Source organism: Fonsecaea erecta (genome assembly GCF_001651985.1).
Source record: "Fonsecaea erecta strain CBS 125763 chromosome Unknown Scaff4, whole genome shotgun sequence".
Lineage (NCBI taxonomy): Eukaryota > Fungi > Ascomycota > Eurotiomycetes > Chaetothyriales > Herpotrichiellaceae > Fonsecaea > Fonsecaea erecta.
The window spans coordinates 3,412,580-3,429,434 of record NW_017387247.1 but is presented as its reverse complement, the minus strand read 5'-3'; the positions used below and the strand labels follow the sequence as shown (position 1 = coordinate 3,429,434).

Genomic DNA, 16,855 nt, shown 5'->3' with positions numbered 1-16,855 from the left:
TTGGTTCAGATGTTCGGGTCTGGCTTGGACGATCCCCTGTCCCCCTTCCTTTCAGCAGAAGCCTTGACGACCCTGGCCCAGAATAATCTCTGTGCCCTGTATCCGGTGGAAGAGGTGCACGTATATACCAAACCTGCGGACGACATGGAACAATGCTTCAGCCCAGGCCGATCACACTCACAGTCCTAAAGTCCAGTGAGACCCGACTGCGGCTGGTGTGCAGAGCTTTGACGATGAGATTGATAGATGGTCAGCTTCCCACACTTTGTTTCAGACATCCGTTGCGCCCTATACTGGTGGGCTCGTCCACCAGGCAACCGCCCTGTGAAAGATGCTATCTCGGCCAGTCGGTCGGTCAGCGTGGCCATCACCAAGCACCCTTTTGCTAGACACAGTAGATCTCGGAAGCTTCTTCAGTAGTATGTATGGAGGCAAAGGGCGAGTGCGTAGATGTCCTAGCCTTTGACGCCGCTGAGCCACGACGCCTGGGCTATGAGAAGGCTAGTCGCTGTACCGCCGTTCGAAACGAGGAGGGGAGTCGTGCAGAGCTAGTGCACAGAGCCATGTCTGGAGGGATGGCGCCCGTCTGTTTTCAAAACCACGTGGTGGCTGAAGTGACCCCGGTGCTGATATTATGTACAGCGACCATGTCCGCGTGGCCTGTTTTTCGTATTGAAGCGACCGACCGACTGACCGACCGACTGACTCGTAGCTGACCAAAATAAATTGTGTGTGTGAGAGAGAGTCAGTGACATGCCATGCCCGTTATTGGCAAGAGAGCTAGTGAATGGTGGAAGAATCCGTCCGTCCGTCCGTTTGTGTGAGTGAGTCGAACGGGTTAAGATTTCCCTGGGTACGAGTGACTGTGCCCTAGTCAAGGTACGTAGGTAAGCTTCGTGGTGGCTGGTATAAGACTTTTGCTTGATCGCTATCGGCCATTTGGGATGTTTATCTCAAGAAAACTGGCTAGCGACCGCCCGAATCAATTGGCCAACGAAAGGCCCCCTGCGGACAAGTCCCGAGTCCTTATCTCTCCAGGCTTACCACGATGAGCAGGTACTGTACAGGAGCTTATATTCTGGGGTGTCGTTGGTTGGGGGCAAGGCGATACAATGAATGCCTCGTGGCTCCGAGAAGGGATGGTTGCTGAGATCTAGAACTGGGAAGGTAAAGTCGTGACATTGATATTCGCCCCTTCAACCACCTTCGTTGCGATACCGACACCGACACCGACACCTCTTTTTCTTAATACAAACCCGACCATGGACGATATCCTCCCCCAGAAAGAAGGCCTGTACTCGGCTGAGGCCGTCGGCAGCGACAACAGCAGCGATGCCATCGACCAGGATGGCAAGGATATGGCCCGTATGGGCAAGAAGCAGGAGTTCTCGCGCAACTTCAACTGGATCAGCAGTGTCGGCTTCACTTCCTGCACCATGGGCACCTGATATGTCTCCCCTGCATCTCCCTCCTTTGTCACCCTTCAATCTCGCGTACTGACATTGCTGCGTGCACGGAGTTTGTCGCCTTGAACAACTTCCAGCTGCTCGTCGACGGCGGCACGGCGGGCATGTTCTGGAGCTACACGTGGGTCATCACGGGCCAGTTCTTCATCGTCCTGAGCCTGGCCGAGATGGCGTCGATGGCCCCGACGGCCGGAGGACAGTACCACTGGGTCAGCGAGTTTGCCTCGAGACGCTACCAGAAGGCCCTCAGCTACACCTCGGGCTGGCTCAGCTCGCTGTGCTGGCAGTCCTTCGTGGCCTCCGACTGCATGTTCGCCGCCCAGCTGCTCATGGCGCTGGTGCAGCTGGGAAAGCCGGACTTTGACGTCAAGAACTGGTACACGGCGCTCCTGAGCATCCTGATCGGCAGCCTGGTCACCGGGATCAATGTCTGGGGGGCGAAGAAGCTGGCCCTGCTGGAGAACGTGTTCGTGGCCCTACACGTGGCCGGGTTTTTCGTCGTGCTCATCACCATCGCCGTCGCCTCGCCCAAGAACGACGCGAAGGACGTCTTTCTCACCTTCTCCGACAATGGCGGCAACTTTCCTCTGCGTACGTTTGATCCCATCCTCACAGTGATTTCTCTCCTCGTGCCAACGAACCGCATACTGACCTGAAGTGTGTGTAATAGTGGGCCTTGCCGTCATGGTCGGCCAAGTCCCTGCGATGTGGAACGTGCTGGCCTCGGATGCCGTCGCCCATCTGTGTAAGGAGCCCGGCGTCACATACATCCCAGACCTTATCCAAAGCAGCCACTGACGGTCCATATAGCGGAAGAAGTCAAGAACGCGAGCGTCGTGACGCCCAAGACCATGTTTTGGGCATACATGTTCAACATCCCCCTCGCCTTCGCCATGTTGATCGTGTTCCTGTTCGGCATGACCGACGTGGCCACCGCGACCACCGAAGCCTTTCCCTTCGTGTGGGTGGTGCAAAACTCGCTCAGCACGGCGGGCGCCCAAGGCATCACCTCCATCATGTTTGTAAGTGTTCACACTGCTTCCTGTTCTTACTCCTACTGTCCCACCCAAATGTGCTGAGTGCCCTCGTAATCTTTAGATTTTGGTCTTTATGATCGCCGTCAGCTGCTTCGCGTCGACGTCGCGCCAGCTGTTCGCGTTCGCGCGCGACGACGGCATGCCGTTCCCAACGTGGATGAAGAAAGTCAACCCGAAGCTCAACGTCGCGGCCAACGCCTGCTTCGTGACCTGGGGCTACACGGTGGTCATGAGCCTGATCTACCTGGGCAGCCCCGTGGCCTTCAACGCCATCATCAGCCTGGCCATTGTGGCGCTGATGGCCACGTACGCCATCAGTATAGCCTGCGTGCTGTGGCGCCGCATCAAGCTCCCCGAGACGCTGCCGCCCGTCTTCTGGAGCCTGGGCAAGTGGGGGATCGCCGTCAACGGGCTCGGCCTCACCTACGCCATCTACGCCTTCTTCTGGGCCTTCTGGCCCATCTACTGGGAACCGAACGCGGAGGAGGTATGTCATAAAAGAAATTTCATAACAGCCCCTCCCTTTACTTGATTTGCTTGTTTTGCTTCCTGCCATTGCCCTCACCCCATGGAAGAGTAAGCTAACACGTGTACAGATGAACTGGGCCGTCGTCCTGTTCGTGGGGGTTATGTGCATCTCCGCGGTCAACTGGGTCCTCAGTGCCCGGCGCATGTACACTGGCCCGGTGGCGACGTGTGAAGGCCGCCAGGAAGATTAAATGATTTCTCGAGCCGTGCAGGATTCGTCGTCGTTGTCGATGTGGTTTATCTCACTGTCCACCCTCGCGGCTATGTTCTCCTCACTGAGCTGCTCTGATCGGAGTAGACGAAACCAGGAGCTCTATTTGGGCGAGCACGACAATTGGGCTCGAACCAAGAAAGACCTGTGTGTGTCTCATCGGCAGAAGGCTTAACTAGTGACGAGACTCAAGAAGATGTTGTCAGCATTTCTAGCCTAGAATAGAATATCAGTGCTCGACCACCCCCCAGACCGTTCATTATCGTAAAGCCCCTTGTATGCTGTTAAGTTTTCGCCAATCTCACCACACCTACCCCGGTGAAGTCGGCTCCCGAATAGAATCATCCTTCTGCATGGGTGCATATGCATAATGCAAATACGAGGGCACAGAGATCGGGTCGACTATCTCCAGCGTCACATACCGATTGTACACGGTCTCCCCACACTTGTATTCAACTGCCTTGCATACCTGCCAGCAAGCATCCATAACGCCACTTTTGGAGGGGTTTCAAATATTTCCCCCCTACCATGGAAAGCCCTCCATTCAGAAGGTGGCATGGACATTGTCATCAGAGATGACTGTAACTATCTCTGCGTCATGGTGAGAAATGGCTGCGTCTGTCCGGACTTGGCAGTTATTCCGGGGAATGGGATAGACATCGATAGGTTAGACGGGTAGATAAGTTGGTGATCGGCAGTATGTCGTAGGTAGGTATCTGCAGAGGCCTGAGTCCCAAGTAATACTTGTTTGTTTTCGTGGGGTGTGGGCCGCACACGGTGGCTGGATGCGACAGTGTCAGCTTAGGCGTACTGGTCTCCGGTAAGATGACTGATATAGACCCTCTGGGCACGGAGCGACCCCGTTCAGGAAAAAGGGAGATGGCGATATAATAATGAAGTAGAATAGGATAGAATAGGAAAGGATAGAACCCAACGACGACAAGCGGCTTGTCAGTGTTGCCCATCATTTTGACCGCACACGGCTGGGCGCGACTTTTCGTATACGACACACCGACACACCTCGGGCAGCTAAACTGATCGCATCTCACCAAATATGTCACTCACAACCACGGCCGCGACAACGAAAATGACAACAACAGCTTCCCCAGCAGCTGTCGAGGCCATCTTCCGATACGAAGAGCCTGACCGGTCGGTGCCCGCTGAGCAGCGGAGTTTGTTCTCCGCGCCAGCACCGCACAACCTCAAGGAGGAGAAGTTGACCCTCCACGACTACCGAACGGACACGAAGCTGGCCAAGGGCGTCGAGGGTCTTCACAAGCACGGCTTCACGGTCGTCGAACACCACGTCAACCCCAGCGCGTGGGCCACCGAAGAAGCCATCCGGCAGACATACATCCCGGTGGTGCAAGAGCTGGTCAAGAGCGTGACCGGGTGCAGAACCGCCCTCGTCAACAACGTCGCCTTTCGTCGCAAGCCTCCAAGCAACGCAGACGCAAACAAGAAGTTCTACCACCCGCGTGATGGGGAGATAGACAAAATGGTCGGTGCGCTGCCGTCGGACCGCCCATTGGGTTTGTTTTCCTCCATCATCCTCATTCAATGAGAAGCACAAGCTGACGTTGCACTTCCTCGAGTGTAGTGTCTCCGCAGGAAGCAGATAAATCCCTCGAGCCGGCTCGGGCCATGCACGTCGACTACACGATTAAAGGCCTTCGCGACACGATCAAACACTGTCGCGCTGATTTTGCCGAGGCGGGCGCTGAGGCGATCAAGGCGCACGAAGCTGGGAGCCGCGGTCCGCGCGTGGCAGCGTACAGCGTGTGGAGGCCGCTCAAGACGGTGAAGCGAGATCCCATCGCCGTGCTGGATTGGAAGTCTCCGGGCAACATTCAAGACGACCTGTGTGCCTTCGACTATCGTGCCAAGGGGTATGAGGGGGAGTACATGCTGGAGGCGTACACCATCTCGCGACCGGCAAAACTCGAGGACCATCAATGGTACTATGTCTCTGAGCAGAAGCCGCACGAGGTGATGATGATCAAGTTTGCGGACACGGAGAGTGAGATTGACAAGGATGTTGCGGTAGCTGGGGGCCATGGCAGTCCTTTTGTCATGGGTACGGAAGATGAGGAGCCCAGAGAGAGCATTGAAGCCAGGGTGATAGCATTCTGGTAGAGGTGGCTCGATGTGGCAACAGACAGGACATACCCTGCTAGGTAGTGTACAGATCAAAAGTCATCATTCCTCCAGTCACAGAATGGGTGGTTTGGGTGGCTGTGATGGCAGACAATACACCTAAGTATCATGTCTGTTGGCTTTCATCTTCGTTTGAAATTCAGAAGATCATAGACACCTTTTCCATGGAGGAACTGGTCGTTAAGTGTAAAGATCAATCGACGAGTCTGGGAGCGTGGTGTCTGTAAGAGGCGAGGAGGCGTGGGAGGCGAGGAGGGTAGAGGCACGGCGGAGCATAGACCCCCAGCGCAATGCCTTTTGCCCGAGACGTCAAATGCTCCTCCGCACTGCCGCTCCGCGCATCGGAGAAATCACGGGCTTCGGGACGTCCCCATGCGGAAAACTAGCCGGGCTTTCTAGAAAGCGAATCTTTTTCATTCCGCAGCTACTGTCGTTGTCGTTGTCGACGTCGCAGACTTCTTTTACGTGCAGGCCTTGCTACTCAACCCCTCCTTCTCGACTCGACACCACCGTGACTCCGACTCACCTTTCCGACGAAACATTCATTTCAAAGAAAGAGAAATCATTCACGACGGACCGTTCCGACCGCAAAACCACCATGGCCTCAACACTCGCCATCGGCGTAGGCATTGCCGCTGCTGCATTCTTTGTACGTTCCCTCCTTGCTTCCACTCCACTCTTCACATCCCTGCGTCTGTCGACGTCGTACTAACGAACCGTGGTCACACAGGGCCGTGCCGGCGTCGTCGCATTCCGCCGCTGGCGCAACCCCAACGGCCTGAACGCCCTCGGCCGGCCGTTCTACAAGGGCGGCTTCGAACCCAAGATGACGCGGCGGGAGGCGTCGCTCATCCTCGACCTCAGCGAGCGAACGCTCACGAAGGAGAAGATCCGCAAAAGCCATCGGGCACTGATGTTGTCGAATCACCCGGACCGAGGCGGCAGTCCGTACCTGGCCAGCAAAGTCAACGAGGCGAAGGAGTTTTTGGAAAAGAATGGGTGATGAGGGTGACTGACTGACTGAGATGAAGAGGAAGTATCGAGAGGTTCTTCGGGACACTTCTTCGGTTTCGGGAGGGAGAGAGAGAGAGATGAATTTGTGGCTTTTGCGGAGCATAGCGCGGGCGTTTAAAGACGGATGAACATATCGGGCAAGAGCAACAGCAAGATCACGGCGTTATTTTGTGGCATTACACATGAATCTCACTCTCTGCGGTGACGAATCTGTCTTGTCTTGTCGCTGTCATTTGCATATCCAGGGAAGCGGAAGACTTGTACAACAGAGAGGATATCTATATATCTCCGCTCGACGGGAGGGAGGGAGGGCCGATGGCAGGAGGAGAAATCTGTATATTGATTGACCTGATTGAGAGAATCTCAAACCCGGGTTGTGCCTGTGGCTTCACGGCCCTGTTCTCTTGATCACCGTTTCCATCTCTTCGTCATCTCATCGCAGTGTTCCTCCCTTCGTTTGATTGAAAAACCTACCAATGCATCACCGATGCTGGCTGCTTGATGATATATTCCCCTACACCTGTCGACACACCAACTCCATCCAGAGGCGTCAGAAACGGCCACTCTGCCTATAATATGTCCTGTCTCGAGCTGCATGATTATATTGTATACTCGCTTCACTCCGGGGCTGCAGAGTATGTATGTGTGTGTGTTTTGCTCGCTCTACACCCAGTCCTGGCTGATCCGGGGACTGGTCCCCAAACTTCAAACGTGCCTAGGTATCCCTCGTCCAACGGGCCGAAAACAAAAAGGGCTCCGCAACAAAGGCCGACATATGGAGGTTATCCTCTTCGATCAGCCCCCGGCGGCCATGCTCGCGCACGTGTCGAACCGGTCCTCCAGAAACTGGTTGAACTCGTCTTCGACCTCCCACACCAAGACGTGTCCCTTGCCCTCCCAGACGCGGAACGCGCAGGACCCGTCGGGACCGTCCTGCTCGGTGGAGAGCTCGTCCCGCAGCATCTCAAAGTGCTTGAAGTCGATCATGCGGTCGATGGTGCCGTGCACGACGGCGATGCGCGGCCGGCCGACCACATCCCCCAGGGTCTTGATCTGCGAAGCGGACTTGTGGTGCCAGCCGGCGGCGATGGCCTGCAGCATGAAGCCCTTCTTGGTGAAGCCGACCTTGTCCATGCGCTTCTGCAGCTCGCCGGCGGCGAAGCGGTCGCGGTTGGTCGGGAAGTTGCGCTCCGGGTGCTCCGTGTCCGGCAAGGCCAGGAAGTTGTCGGAGAATAGGCGGTGCGCGATCTCGTCCAGCTGCACGTCGATGTCGCGCGGGATGAACATGTTGATGCGCTGGCGTAGGTTCTGCACGAACGGCACAGTGCGCACGATCCGTGGCGCCGTCGAGATCAACGACAGCGACGCCACGTGGTGCGGGATCAGGAGCCCGAGTTCTTGTGCGATCATCCCGCCCATACTGACGCCGATGATGTGTATGTCTCGTTTTGGGGGAGTCAGATTCGTGCTGCTTGCGTTGGGTGCCGGGTCGTGGGGAGTGACAGACGACGGCGATAGCCAGCCGACATGCTCGAGCATGTCAATCACATCACGGGCCATCTCAGACGTAGAATATAGACATGAGGGTTTGTCGCTGAGACCCATCCCCCGGTTATCGAACACAAAGCACGAGTACTTCTCCAACCGGTCGTGGCCGAAGTATTTGGTCTGTCGTTTCCAGGCGGTGCGGTAGGCGGCGAGGCCCATGATCCACTGCAGAGGACGGTGTCAGGACAGGTCAGGACAAGGAGGTCGGTGTGAATATGGGAGACACCCTGAGATGGAAGCCGAAGAGGGGGAGCGACGATGAAGTAGTCACAAAAGGGCTCTCCGGTTCCAAGACAGATCACTTCCTCTGTCGAACAGAGCCTAGCTTATCATCCAGAAACTCGACATATGTCTATTCGTAACGAATAGACCCAGTTCACTCTCGCAGGGCATGCCTTTGTCATTTCCCCTCCGGCTCCTCGTCATGCCGGAATGTACCAACCAGGATCCAAGCATCACTCACACTCCACAGTGGCGAACGAGATCCAAACGAAAGAGAGAGAGAGATTCAGAGGCCACATACCACCAACTTGACATCCCCCTTGCCATGAATTTCCCAGTAGAGGTTAAACGGACCTCCATGCCTCCCCTGGGCCGCCTCGCAATACCCGGACCTCGAGGGCTCCAGGTGCCAGTCGACGGTATCAAAGGCGGGATGGACGAGGATTTCAGCCGCCGTGAGCGGCATTCTTGCTGTGCACCGGAAGGTAGATAAAAAAAATCCCTAAAGGGTGGCCTAAGCAGGCAGTTGAGACTGGAAGAAGACGGTGGTCCCAGATAGAAGGGAAACGGGTCGCGAAACTCTCTTGACTCTATCTCGCCGTGGTTGTCGGTCGTATTTTCTACGGCGGTGACAGGTTCGTGTAATGTCGTCAGGGAGTGAAGATAACGAGGAAGGCAACAAGTTCGAGGGCACACCCAGGGCAAAGCATCCGACGAGGCTGGCAAGGCTGGGAGACTGTGTGACTGGGTAGGCTAAGGTCGAAGATCGATTACGGAGCGTGGAGGTCAACGAGGAAGGTTTGGAAGACGATAGACGTGCCGGGCTTTGTCTACCTAGCCGGTTCAGGCCATCAATACGTTCGCTTAACACAACCACGTATTCGTGGTAGTATAGCACAACACATCTTGGTCACATCTGACCAGCTCATTTTGATCATGTCATTGCATTGACCTCGGTCTATGATATGGATGCAGATCCTCCGATTCCCGACCGGAAAGGATTGTCGTCCTCCAGCCGGCGAAATCGACCAGTGATGCTATATCCCCACCCAGGAAAGCTACCTCAATCACCACCACTAGCTGGTTGGGGGAAACTACACAGCCGTAGTTGTTGAGCCATCCAGGTTAGGTTTGCTAGGGTACTCACTGGTAAAAAAGGAGCAAGAAGTGAGCAAGTCCGCGCCAGAGCCACTGCCATCCTGTGTATAGTACAAGCACAGACTCACAAGGCGAGCGGCTGATCATCCTGTCCTCATGCACGACATAGTCACATCACGAGAATCCCCAGTAACCAGGGACCAGGAACCAAGAACCAGGACCACACAAGATAGGGGATCTCGAGATCTTCATTGTCTCCAGGGGGTCTCCATCCTTCGGCTCCTGCAAAGTTAGTTGCCCCTGATCAGCATTGCCCACACGTTGACATGCATCTGCACACCGCGTTCATCGATCGTCAATCACAATACTATGCGAATTAGTAAAGAGTCAATCCCGCCGATCCAAAACGCGGGGTTGTTGTGAAACGCTTGAATGCTGGTGGCATCTGCTCAACACTAACAAAATCCACTATAAACACCCCTTGAAATAGTGTTGCCAACCCAGGAGAGTCTCTCACATCTCCAGGATGCCCCGAACCGGGACAAGCAAACATCATCATTCCAGCCTTGGGTCCTGCTTCGAGACACAAAGGCGAAAAAGGGTGCAAGGCTCGCCATGCCATACCTGTTGATGCAGACAGACAATGAAAATCCATTTCGTTATAGCAATATTGTATCCTGCTCAACGCATCGTGCGGGACAGTCCCACTCACTTTAACCTCGTCGACTTCGTCGCATGGGCAAGAGTCGACTCATCGGTGCTTTGAGGATCTGTCTGCGGAGCATGGAAGTTATATAAGTTTTCTTCTCCAAACAATGGGAAAAAGTGTAATAGCTCCGGTAACTTTCGCCTCCAACGTTTTCGTCGTGTTTGAACATCTCCTCCAATGGCGCAACCAAAAACCCTCGTTTTCCTGTCGTTATCTGTCCTGGCAGTTGACTTGGCGTTGCGCGCTGGACCGTGTTCCAACCACAAGTCCAGAGGGAGATGTTATTTGTTTTATGTTAGAATCAAATACGTACAACTGAGTAAGGCGGTGTGTGCCCCCAGCATGTGGCCAAATCAGAGGAAACAAAACTCGTTAAAAGGAGTGGACAGATGTGATCAGCTCGCGCCAGGTTGGCTCCCTTGCGGGAGCACGTTATTGATCCATCCTAAACATCTCTTCGTCGTCCATTTGGACATCGCGATCGTCGCTTCCGGCCCGGTAGTTGCGCTCGTCGGAGAGGTTTTGCGTCAACGCAGGAGGATGCAATTGCAACAACGGATTATATATAGCGGTCAATGTACTGTCGGATGATTTGCTGTTGAAAGATTGGTATTGTTGTGGCAGTGGTGGTACAGGTGGCACATCGGCGCCCAGATAGGATGGCTTTGTACGAGGAGTTCCGCTGCTGAACGTGAGACCAGCTGTCGCCGCCGCCAGCGTGCCATCATCAGTCCCCGACGTGCTAGGTCGGAAGTCTGCCCCAGAGAATCGATGAGGTGGCAGTCCTGGAGAATGAAAGCTCTCGGCGTACGAGCTCGACGGGATCGATCGGTACGAACGCGAGAATCCAGTACTGCCAGTGCTGAACCTTTTCGAGTCCGGCACAGGGTACGCTGCCTCGCTCATTGGGGGAGGGGTTGTCTCGACCGAGCTGAGCTCGTCTTGCATTTCGGACGAGGAGAACCCTGGAGAGGCGGAGGAGACTTCGCTTGGGTCAATCGCCGAGGTTTCGATCTCAGATTGGCTGGCCGCTAAATTCTCCGCAGTCATGTTACACAACACTGAAGCAGCCTCGAGCAATTGAACCTGCTGGTGTTTGGAGATGAGCAGCTTGGACGTGATGGCCCACGCGGGATCATGTTCCCAGCTAAGGACGCCTGCGTCAGCCCACGTCAGGAGAACCACGGGAGTTACCTACAGATGCTTCGTGAGACAGCTGCTGTGTTTGTAGCCCTTGCCGCAAGTATCGCACCGCAATTCAATGGCCGACTTCTTACCCTCGCCTTTGATGAGGTGCGAGCCTTCGCTTGCTCGCCGGTTCCGATTCTTGAGGTTCTTGGACGAAGCTGGGCCGTCCTCGTCGTGAGAATTGTCCTCGACGGCATCGTTGTCACCGGCAGCCGCCGTGCCAGGGGGCCCGTTAAAATACGAGTGCATACTCGGCCGAGCACTCATCGACTGCGACTCCGTCATCTTTCTCGAGCCGGTGCTTCTGCGGTGGCTCTGCACCGGGACGCCAGGTAGATCCCCCTGGTCCCTCATCGCCGCGGCAATAGCAGCCTGGGCCGTCGTGGAAGCCCCCGCGTTGACGCTCTTCCTTCTGTTGACCCGGTGAGAAGGGTTCGTAGCCGAGAGTGAGATGGAGTGAGAGTGTTGTCGGGCGGAGGTAGGAGGATGCCGGGAGGAAAAGCTGCCAGAGACAGGACGAGATGTCGGTTGTTCCTTTTTGTTTTTTAATCCCAGGTCAGCACAAGCAACGGGGGTCGGAGGTCGAGAATTGGGCCGTTGCCCGTCACTCACCTTGGAAGAGGCCATGTTGAGGTAGTGTCGAGTCGTTTGCAAACAGACGACTCTCGCGCTCAAAACTGGAAGCAGTCTTGAGACTTGAGAGTCGTCAAGAACGAACAGCAGCCAAGGTAAGGTGAGAGGGAGTGAGTGTTGTGTGTTGTGGGGTTCGGAATGCCCGAGAAATCAGAGGGTTGAGGAGCGCGAGGGGGTGAACTCTGCGGGCAACTGCAGCTGGACTCAAAATAACCACGGTAGTTCGGCTGCCCAGTGACCGTCTCGGGGGGACTCTATCGAGAACAGAAAAAGTCTATCGAAACAATCCGTCACTGGCACAGATGGTTGAAGTCTGGTACAGAAAAGTAAAGTTGTGGGAAAATGTGTGGCCTGGACCGTGAACTGTGTGGGAGTGGCAGGCGTGGAACGATGGGCGGAAAATAGTTCTTGTCTGTCAGTTGGGGGGACTTTTATTAGGAATTCAGGTTCGGGATTTGCCTGCGGGTGGATTCGTGGTTCGTCGATCGAGGATCGCAGGCTGTGGAGTTTCAATTCAGGTCGAGAGACGACCGAAGCGTGTTGGCTAGCCAGGACTTGTTGAACTGAGATCACGAAATGTCCATAGGCATTACAGGTCAGATCATAATCTGGAAGAGAAGTCTGGTGCTGATGGTTAGGCAGACGGTGGTCTCTTTCTTTTTTTTTTTGGCCTCCTCTCTGACGGACCTGCTGATCGTGCCGATTTGAGCACCCTCGTGCTGATACTATTCTTTGGGTTTCTCCTCTCCCGGCCTTTTGTTTGACTGGCTGACCGCGTTCCTTGCTTCTGCCACACCTGCTGCGGGGTCGCCCGTGCCTGGACCTAAGCGTGTCAAGCTCGCAACAGGAAATTAATCGCACCGAGCTCCAGACCAGTTCACTGGCATCTGTTTCAGCAGCACGGGCGGTTGAAGAAATTATCCTCCTCAGGCGCGCCCTCTACGGATCCACGTTACGCGTTACCGACACACAAAAAAACAGATCAACGGCCAAAAGGGAGAGTGCGAGATTTCCTCCCAGAAAAAAAAAATTAAGGGAGACGGGAAGGGGGACAACGCAACCATAATTTTTGGGAGTTGATCAGCTCCTTGCGATCGATTGATGGCGACAAGATCACACACTGCGGGCATGGGGCATGGGAAAAGATGGGGCAAGCAGCTGAAAAGAGCATGGTCCTGATCAAGTCATGCACTACTCAAGGTCATGGGTCAGGCAAGCCAGCCAGGGCTGATGGGCTAAAATGCGCCATCAGACTCCTCGCCCGTACCTGACTAAAAATTGACTGGCTTCAACCCCCAAGCGCCAGACACCACGGCCCTCCTCATTCACACCCCCCCTTCGAACTCTCCAAACTCTCGGCCGACCAGAAAAGGTCCAAACGGGTGACCCACTGAAAGTATTGCGAGTTAAGAAGACCGGATGCCGTCTTCTAGACCACCGTGAAAGAGGGGGAATAACACGGACCTCTCTGGGCAAACCGTGAGGAGAGTGTCCGTCAGAAATATCCTGAAGGACTCACACTGCGTGCTGTTCCCAAAAAAATAAACACTATGGACACTCCAGGCAGGCGACTAGTAGCTTGCAACTCCGCGAATCAACGTGTTTGCTTCACGGCATGCAAACAGTGGCTGATTGGGGTGGCCCCAGCAAGCACAGCCATTGTGTCCACGGCCCCGGCTGGCGAGAGGCATCTCATTGGGCGTCATAGGTGGTGGAACGAGGACAGGCACTAGCAAGCAATAGGCACTTCGCCGGCAAGGCACCATGGGCTTCTGGGAGAGCTTGTGGGGAGCCGAGACCGGGTATTGTCAAACCAGCGATAAGATCGAAGGCCCAGCAGCCCATGCGAACTGGTATTACACAACAAGCAGGTGCCAGGAACGGGTTGTCCTCTAACAGGTCAGTTCCATGGACGACTTGCGAGCCTGTCAGGCGAGGTCGCCTGATACCAGCGGTGTCAGGTAAGGTAACAAAATCACGCACCATCCTAATCCTGGATGCCGTCATCGGCTGAAACTTATGGTTTGCAATGTATGCCTTGCGCAAGACACGGCTTCGTCCCGTGGCCCCGTGGCCCTTTTTGTCAAGTAGGATGTTTCCTTGTCCACGAGGTCAGCAGCGTCACTGGTCAAGTAAGTTTCGTCATCATATTGAAGACGATCTGAAATCGGCACGGACACGGGAAACAAGGGCGGCTGAACGAATTAGTCTGGCATGCCCTGGGTCTTCTATACGCGGGACCATGCAACCTGGGACTTGTATATTGCCTGTTGCCCAGAACACCTGTCCTTGAACAAAGGAGAATGGCAATGCCACTCACTGGTTAACAGCTACCCGCGTGGCACCGAAACTTGTCGATCAATCATGGTGCTGATCCTTCGACCGTCCCCAATCGGACAATTCAGCAGTACTTCCAACTATGATACAACAGGCAAAAGATCATCCTGATTGACACACGTTTTCCGAGTTCTGCTGGTAGGCACTTCGGCAACCTGGCACAGCGGAAGGAGATATACCCGAATTCCCAGAGACAACACCCAGGAATCATATACTGGGTATCGACACCCACAGTATCAGCAACGAAGAACGATGATAGCGGGGTTCCAAGGGGAGCCTCGGCTGAACTGGGTTAGGAGGTTAGATTGCCCCAGCTTTTCGCTCCCGTTGCCGTCGAAGGTGCAACCGAGACCCGAGTTTGAGGGGCTTGCTGGGATAGCTTTTGAGCGTACCGGGGCAGCTCCTCCCGAGGGACGCGTGGTCAAGGGAAGGGATGCTGCTCGGATGTAGCAATAGAAGTGATGCTCGAGACAGCGTATACCGAGTACTATACGAACATATACTTCGTATCCACGGGTCCGAAATCGGCGAATGTGCAAATCGAAGTGTGAAAAGCACCAGCAAGCAGTTGCTGATAACGGCCGGACCAGCATTGCTTGCCCCTATCTGAACAGTGGCTCCCTTATCGCACCGTCAGGAAACCAGACCGAAAGCGACCAAGCGGCAAAGAGGCACAAAGAAGACTCCCCACTGTTTCTGTGATTTGATATGGCGATTGACAGGTGCCGGAGTCTGCTGCACCAGCAAACGGACTACCTCGCAGCAGCTTGACCGAATACTACCTGCGAGAGGGGAAGACGGAACATCGAAGAGGAGTTCTTTGTCTGCATTGCCGGTCAAGCCCCGCGTTACAGGTGGCAGAAAGGGGGTTGTGAACCGAAAAACGGCTCTCCTCAACATAACGTGGCATGATTGCTGAATTATGATTGCTGCAGTGCACACAATGTTCCGGCTGAACTCGAGATGGGATCGATATACAGCATGAGGAAGCCAACACAATTTCTCGGTACTTGTCCACAGACACGGCCAATGTCCGCCTATGTGTCTTGGGCGAGGCTGAAGAGGCTTATTATTGTTCTGTGTCCGGCATTGTGTCTCTGCCTGCTATTGGAAGAGGGGTCCGATACCTAGCGACACTGCTTCACATCGTCTCGGTGCGCCCAGGCGTCGTTTCTGTCTAGCTCCCTCACGGTGGCTTTGCTGGCCGGACTTTGACCTGGGGCTTTGGATGGCATCAGCCAAGTCATCATTTCCCTCGTGCTTGTGGCTGCTCGGTTCCATCTCGCCTCTACCCTATTCGGCTCTTCTAGCCAGACCTCGAATAGCTTCGCGGGTGTTTCTCACTCCCCTTTTCCTGTCGCTCCGGCGCCACGGACCTTTGAGCTTGCCATGGACTTGGAGGTAATAATACGAAGACGAGTGCTGGTCACATTTTATTTTCTCCCCTTGGCTGTCTACATATGTGTGTTTTGTCATTTGCTTGGAGCGAATTCATTCAGAAGACTGGGAATTCAACCCGTCGTGTTTCGGGGACCGGTCGAAGCCCTAAGATCTGAAGCCCAAAAAAAGCAAATCCCCCACCTTTTTCCCCTGTCAGGGATCCGGAATCCTTCGCAGTTGCACCTGCGGCTGTCAATGCGTCATTGTTGAAAGCAATTCAACAACACAAAGGCATTATCAGTGCCCAGATCTTCCCAAGTAAACATGTCCTCAACGACGCAGTCCTGGGCTGCTGCAACACAGTCATGGGCCTCGTGGTTGCTCGATTCCTACGCTTCCTCTGTGTCGCCTATGGCCACCGACACCTCCTTTCGGAACCACGAAGAATCCCATTCCACGTCCGAGTACTCCTCCCATGACGACGGTCAATCGTCAGCGGGTTCTGTTTCCGTGTCCTCTGCCTATGGTCCCTATTTGAAGACTGGCCGCGGTGGTGCGGGCAACTTCAATTGGCAGTCAGAGGTGCAGCTCGCGCCGCGATCAACTTCACCTGTTGACCTTGAGGCCAATCGACCAGCACACCCACATTCGTCCCTGGCGGAGCGCCGCAAAGCAGCAGCCCGGTTGGAAACCCTCAACACCCATGATATGAGGCCCTTGCGCCAGCACTCGGCCCAGTATCTCTCCGCCGGGCGCGGCGGAGCCGGGAACTACGTTCTTGCTGACATGAAATCTCTTCAGCGAAGCCCTAGTTTACCGGCAAGCTTTTCGTCTCCCGTTGCAGGGAAACCTCCTAGTCCACAAGATCACCGTCTATATCCGGCTGGAAATGCTGGACGAGGAGGAGCAGGCAACTACGCGGCCGCCGCAGACGCCAAGGGGCGGGTAGAATCCGAGAAGGAGCAAGAGCAAAGACTCGCCGCCGAACAGAGGAGAGGCCAGATCGCCGAAGAGGTGGACGGGTTGCTACAGCCTCCTCCGGGCGCATGGCTTGGTGGCGGACGCAGGAAGAGTGAGTCGATGTATGAAGATGTTTGAGCTCCCTGCAAGATTTGTCTGGAGAGGGAATTTTTGCAGGATCCATCGGCTGGGGATCTTTCATGCTCCCTGGGCGCCTTACGGGTACAGTGCCTCTCACAGGTGGTAAGACGGACAATCGGAGTCATCCAGGAACAAATCCTCCGCTACGCCTACTTCGGCGCCCCACGAATCCCGGCAATGGATCCAACTTCCTAAACAAGAATCAAATTGGCCTGCGCTGAGCTAG

The 16,855-nt window shown here is 55.0% G+C and overlaps 6 protein-coding genes across 6 annotated transcripts; 4 read left to right on the top strand and 2 right to left on the bottom strand.

Annotated features, from left to right (window-relative positions):
• Positions 1-1,262: 1,262 nt before the first annotated feature.
• On the top strand, positions 1,263-3,222 carry AYL99_05999 (hypothetical protein; the record flags this gene model as incomplete). The annotated part of the gene is made up of 6 exons (XM_018837509.1): positions 1,263-1,415; positions 1,520-2,057; positions 2,137-2,211; positions 2,277-2,488; positions 2,565-2,990; positions 3,100-3,222. 6 exons carry the CDS (start codon positions 1,263-1,265, stop codon positions 3,220-3,222), a joined length of 1,527 nt encoding a protein of 508 aa, XP_018694362.1.
• Positions 3,223-4,296: 1,074 nt separating this feature from the next.
• On the top strand, positions 4,297-5,378 carry AYL99_05998 (hypothetical protein; the record flags this gene model as incomplete). Its single annotated transcript, XM_018837508.1, has 2 exons — positions 4,297-4,774; positions 4,843-5,378. The coding sequence occupies 2 exons, from the start codon at positions 4,297-4,299 to the stop codon at positions 5,376-5,378; spliced, it is 1,014 nt and encodes a 337-aa protein (XP_018694361.1).
• Positions 5,379-5,997: 619 nt separating this feature from the next.
• On the top strand, positions 5,998-6,402 carry AYL99_05997 (mitochondrial import inner membrane translocase subunit tim14; the record flags this gene model as incomplete). Its single annotated transcript, XM_018837507.1, has 2 exons — positions 5,998-6,048; positions 6,130-6,402. 2 exons carry the CDS (start codon positions 5,998-6,000, stop codon positions 6,400-6,402), a joined length of 324 nt encoding a protein of 107 aa, XP_018694360.1.
• An 806-nt stretch (positions 6,403-7,208) lies between these two features.
• AYL99_05996 (hypothetical protein) lies at positions 7,209-8,649 on the bottom strand (the record flags this gene model as incomplete). The annotated part of the gene is made up of 2 exons (XM_018837506.1): positions 7,209-8,126; positions 8,485-8,649. 2 exons carry the CDS (start codon positions 8,647-8,649, stop codon positions 7,209-7,211), a joined length of 1,083 nt encoding a protein of 360 aa, XP_018694359.1.
• A 1,773-nt stretch (positions 8,650-10,422) lies between these two features.
• On the bottom strand, positions 10,423-11,805 carry AYL99_05995 (hypothetical protein; the record flags this gene model as incomplete). The annotated part of the gene is made up of 3 exons (XM_018837505.1): positions 10,423-11,137; positions 11,189-11,712; positions 11,791-11,805. 3 exons carry the CDS (start codon positions 11,803-11,805, stop codon positions 10,423-10,425), a joined length of 1,254 nt encoding a protein of 417 aa, XP_018694358.1.
• Positions 11,806-15,852: 4,047 nt separating this feature from the next.
• Positions 15,853-16,626, top strand: AYL99_05994 (hypothetical protein; the record flags this gene model as incomplete). Its single annotated transcript, XM_018837504.1, has 1 exon — positions 15,853-16,626. The coding sequence occupies one exon, from the start codon at positions 15,853-15,855 to the stop codon at positions 16,624-16,626; it is 774 nt and encodes a 257-aa protein (XP_018694357.1).
• Positions 16,627-16,855: the final 229 nt, after the last annotated feature.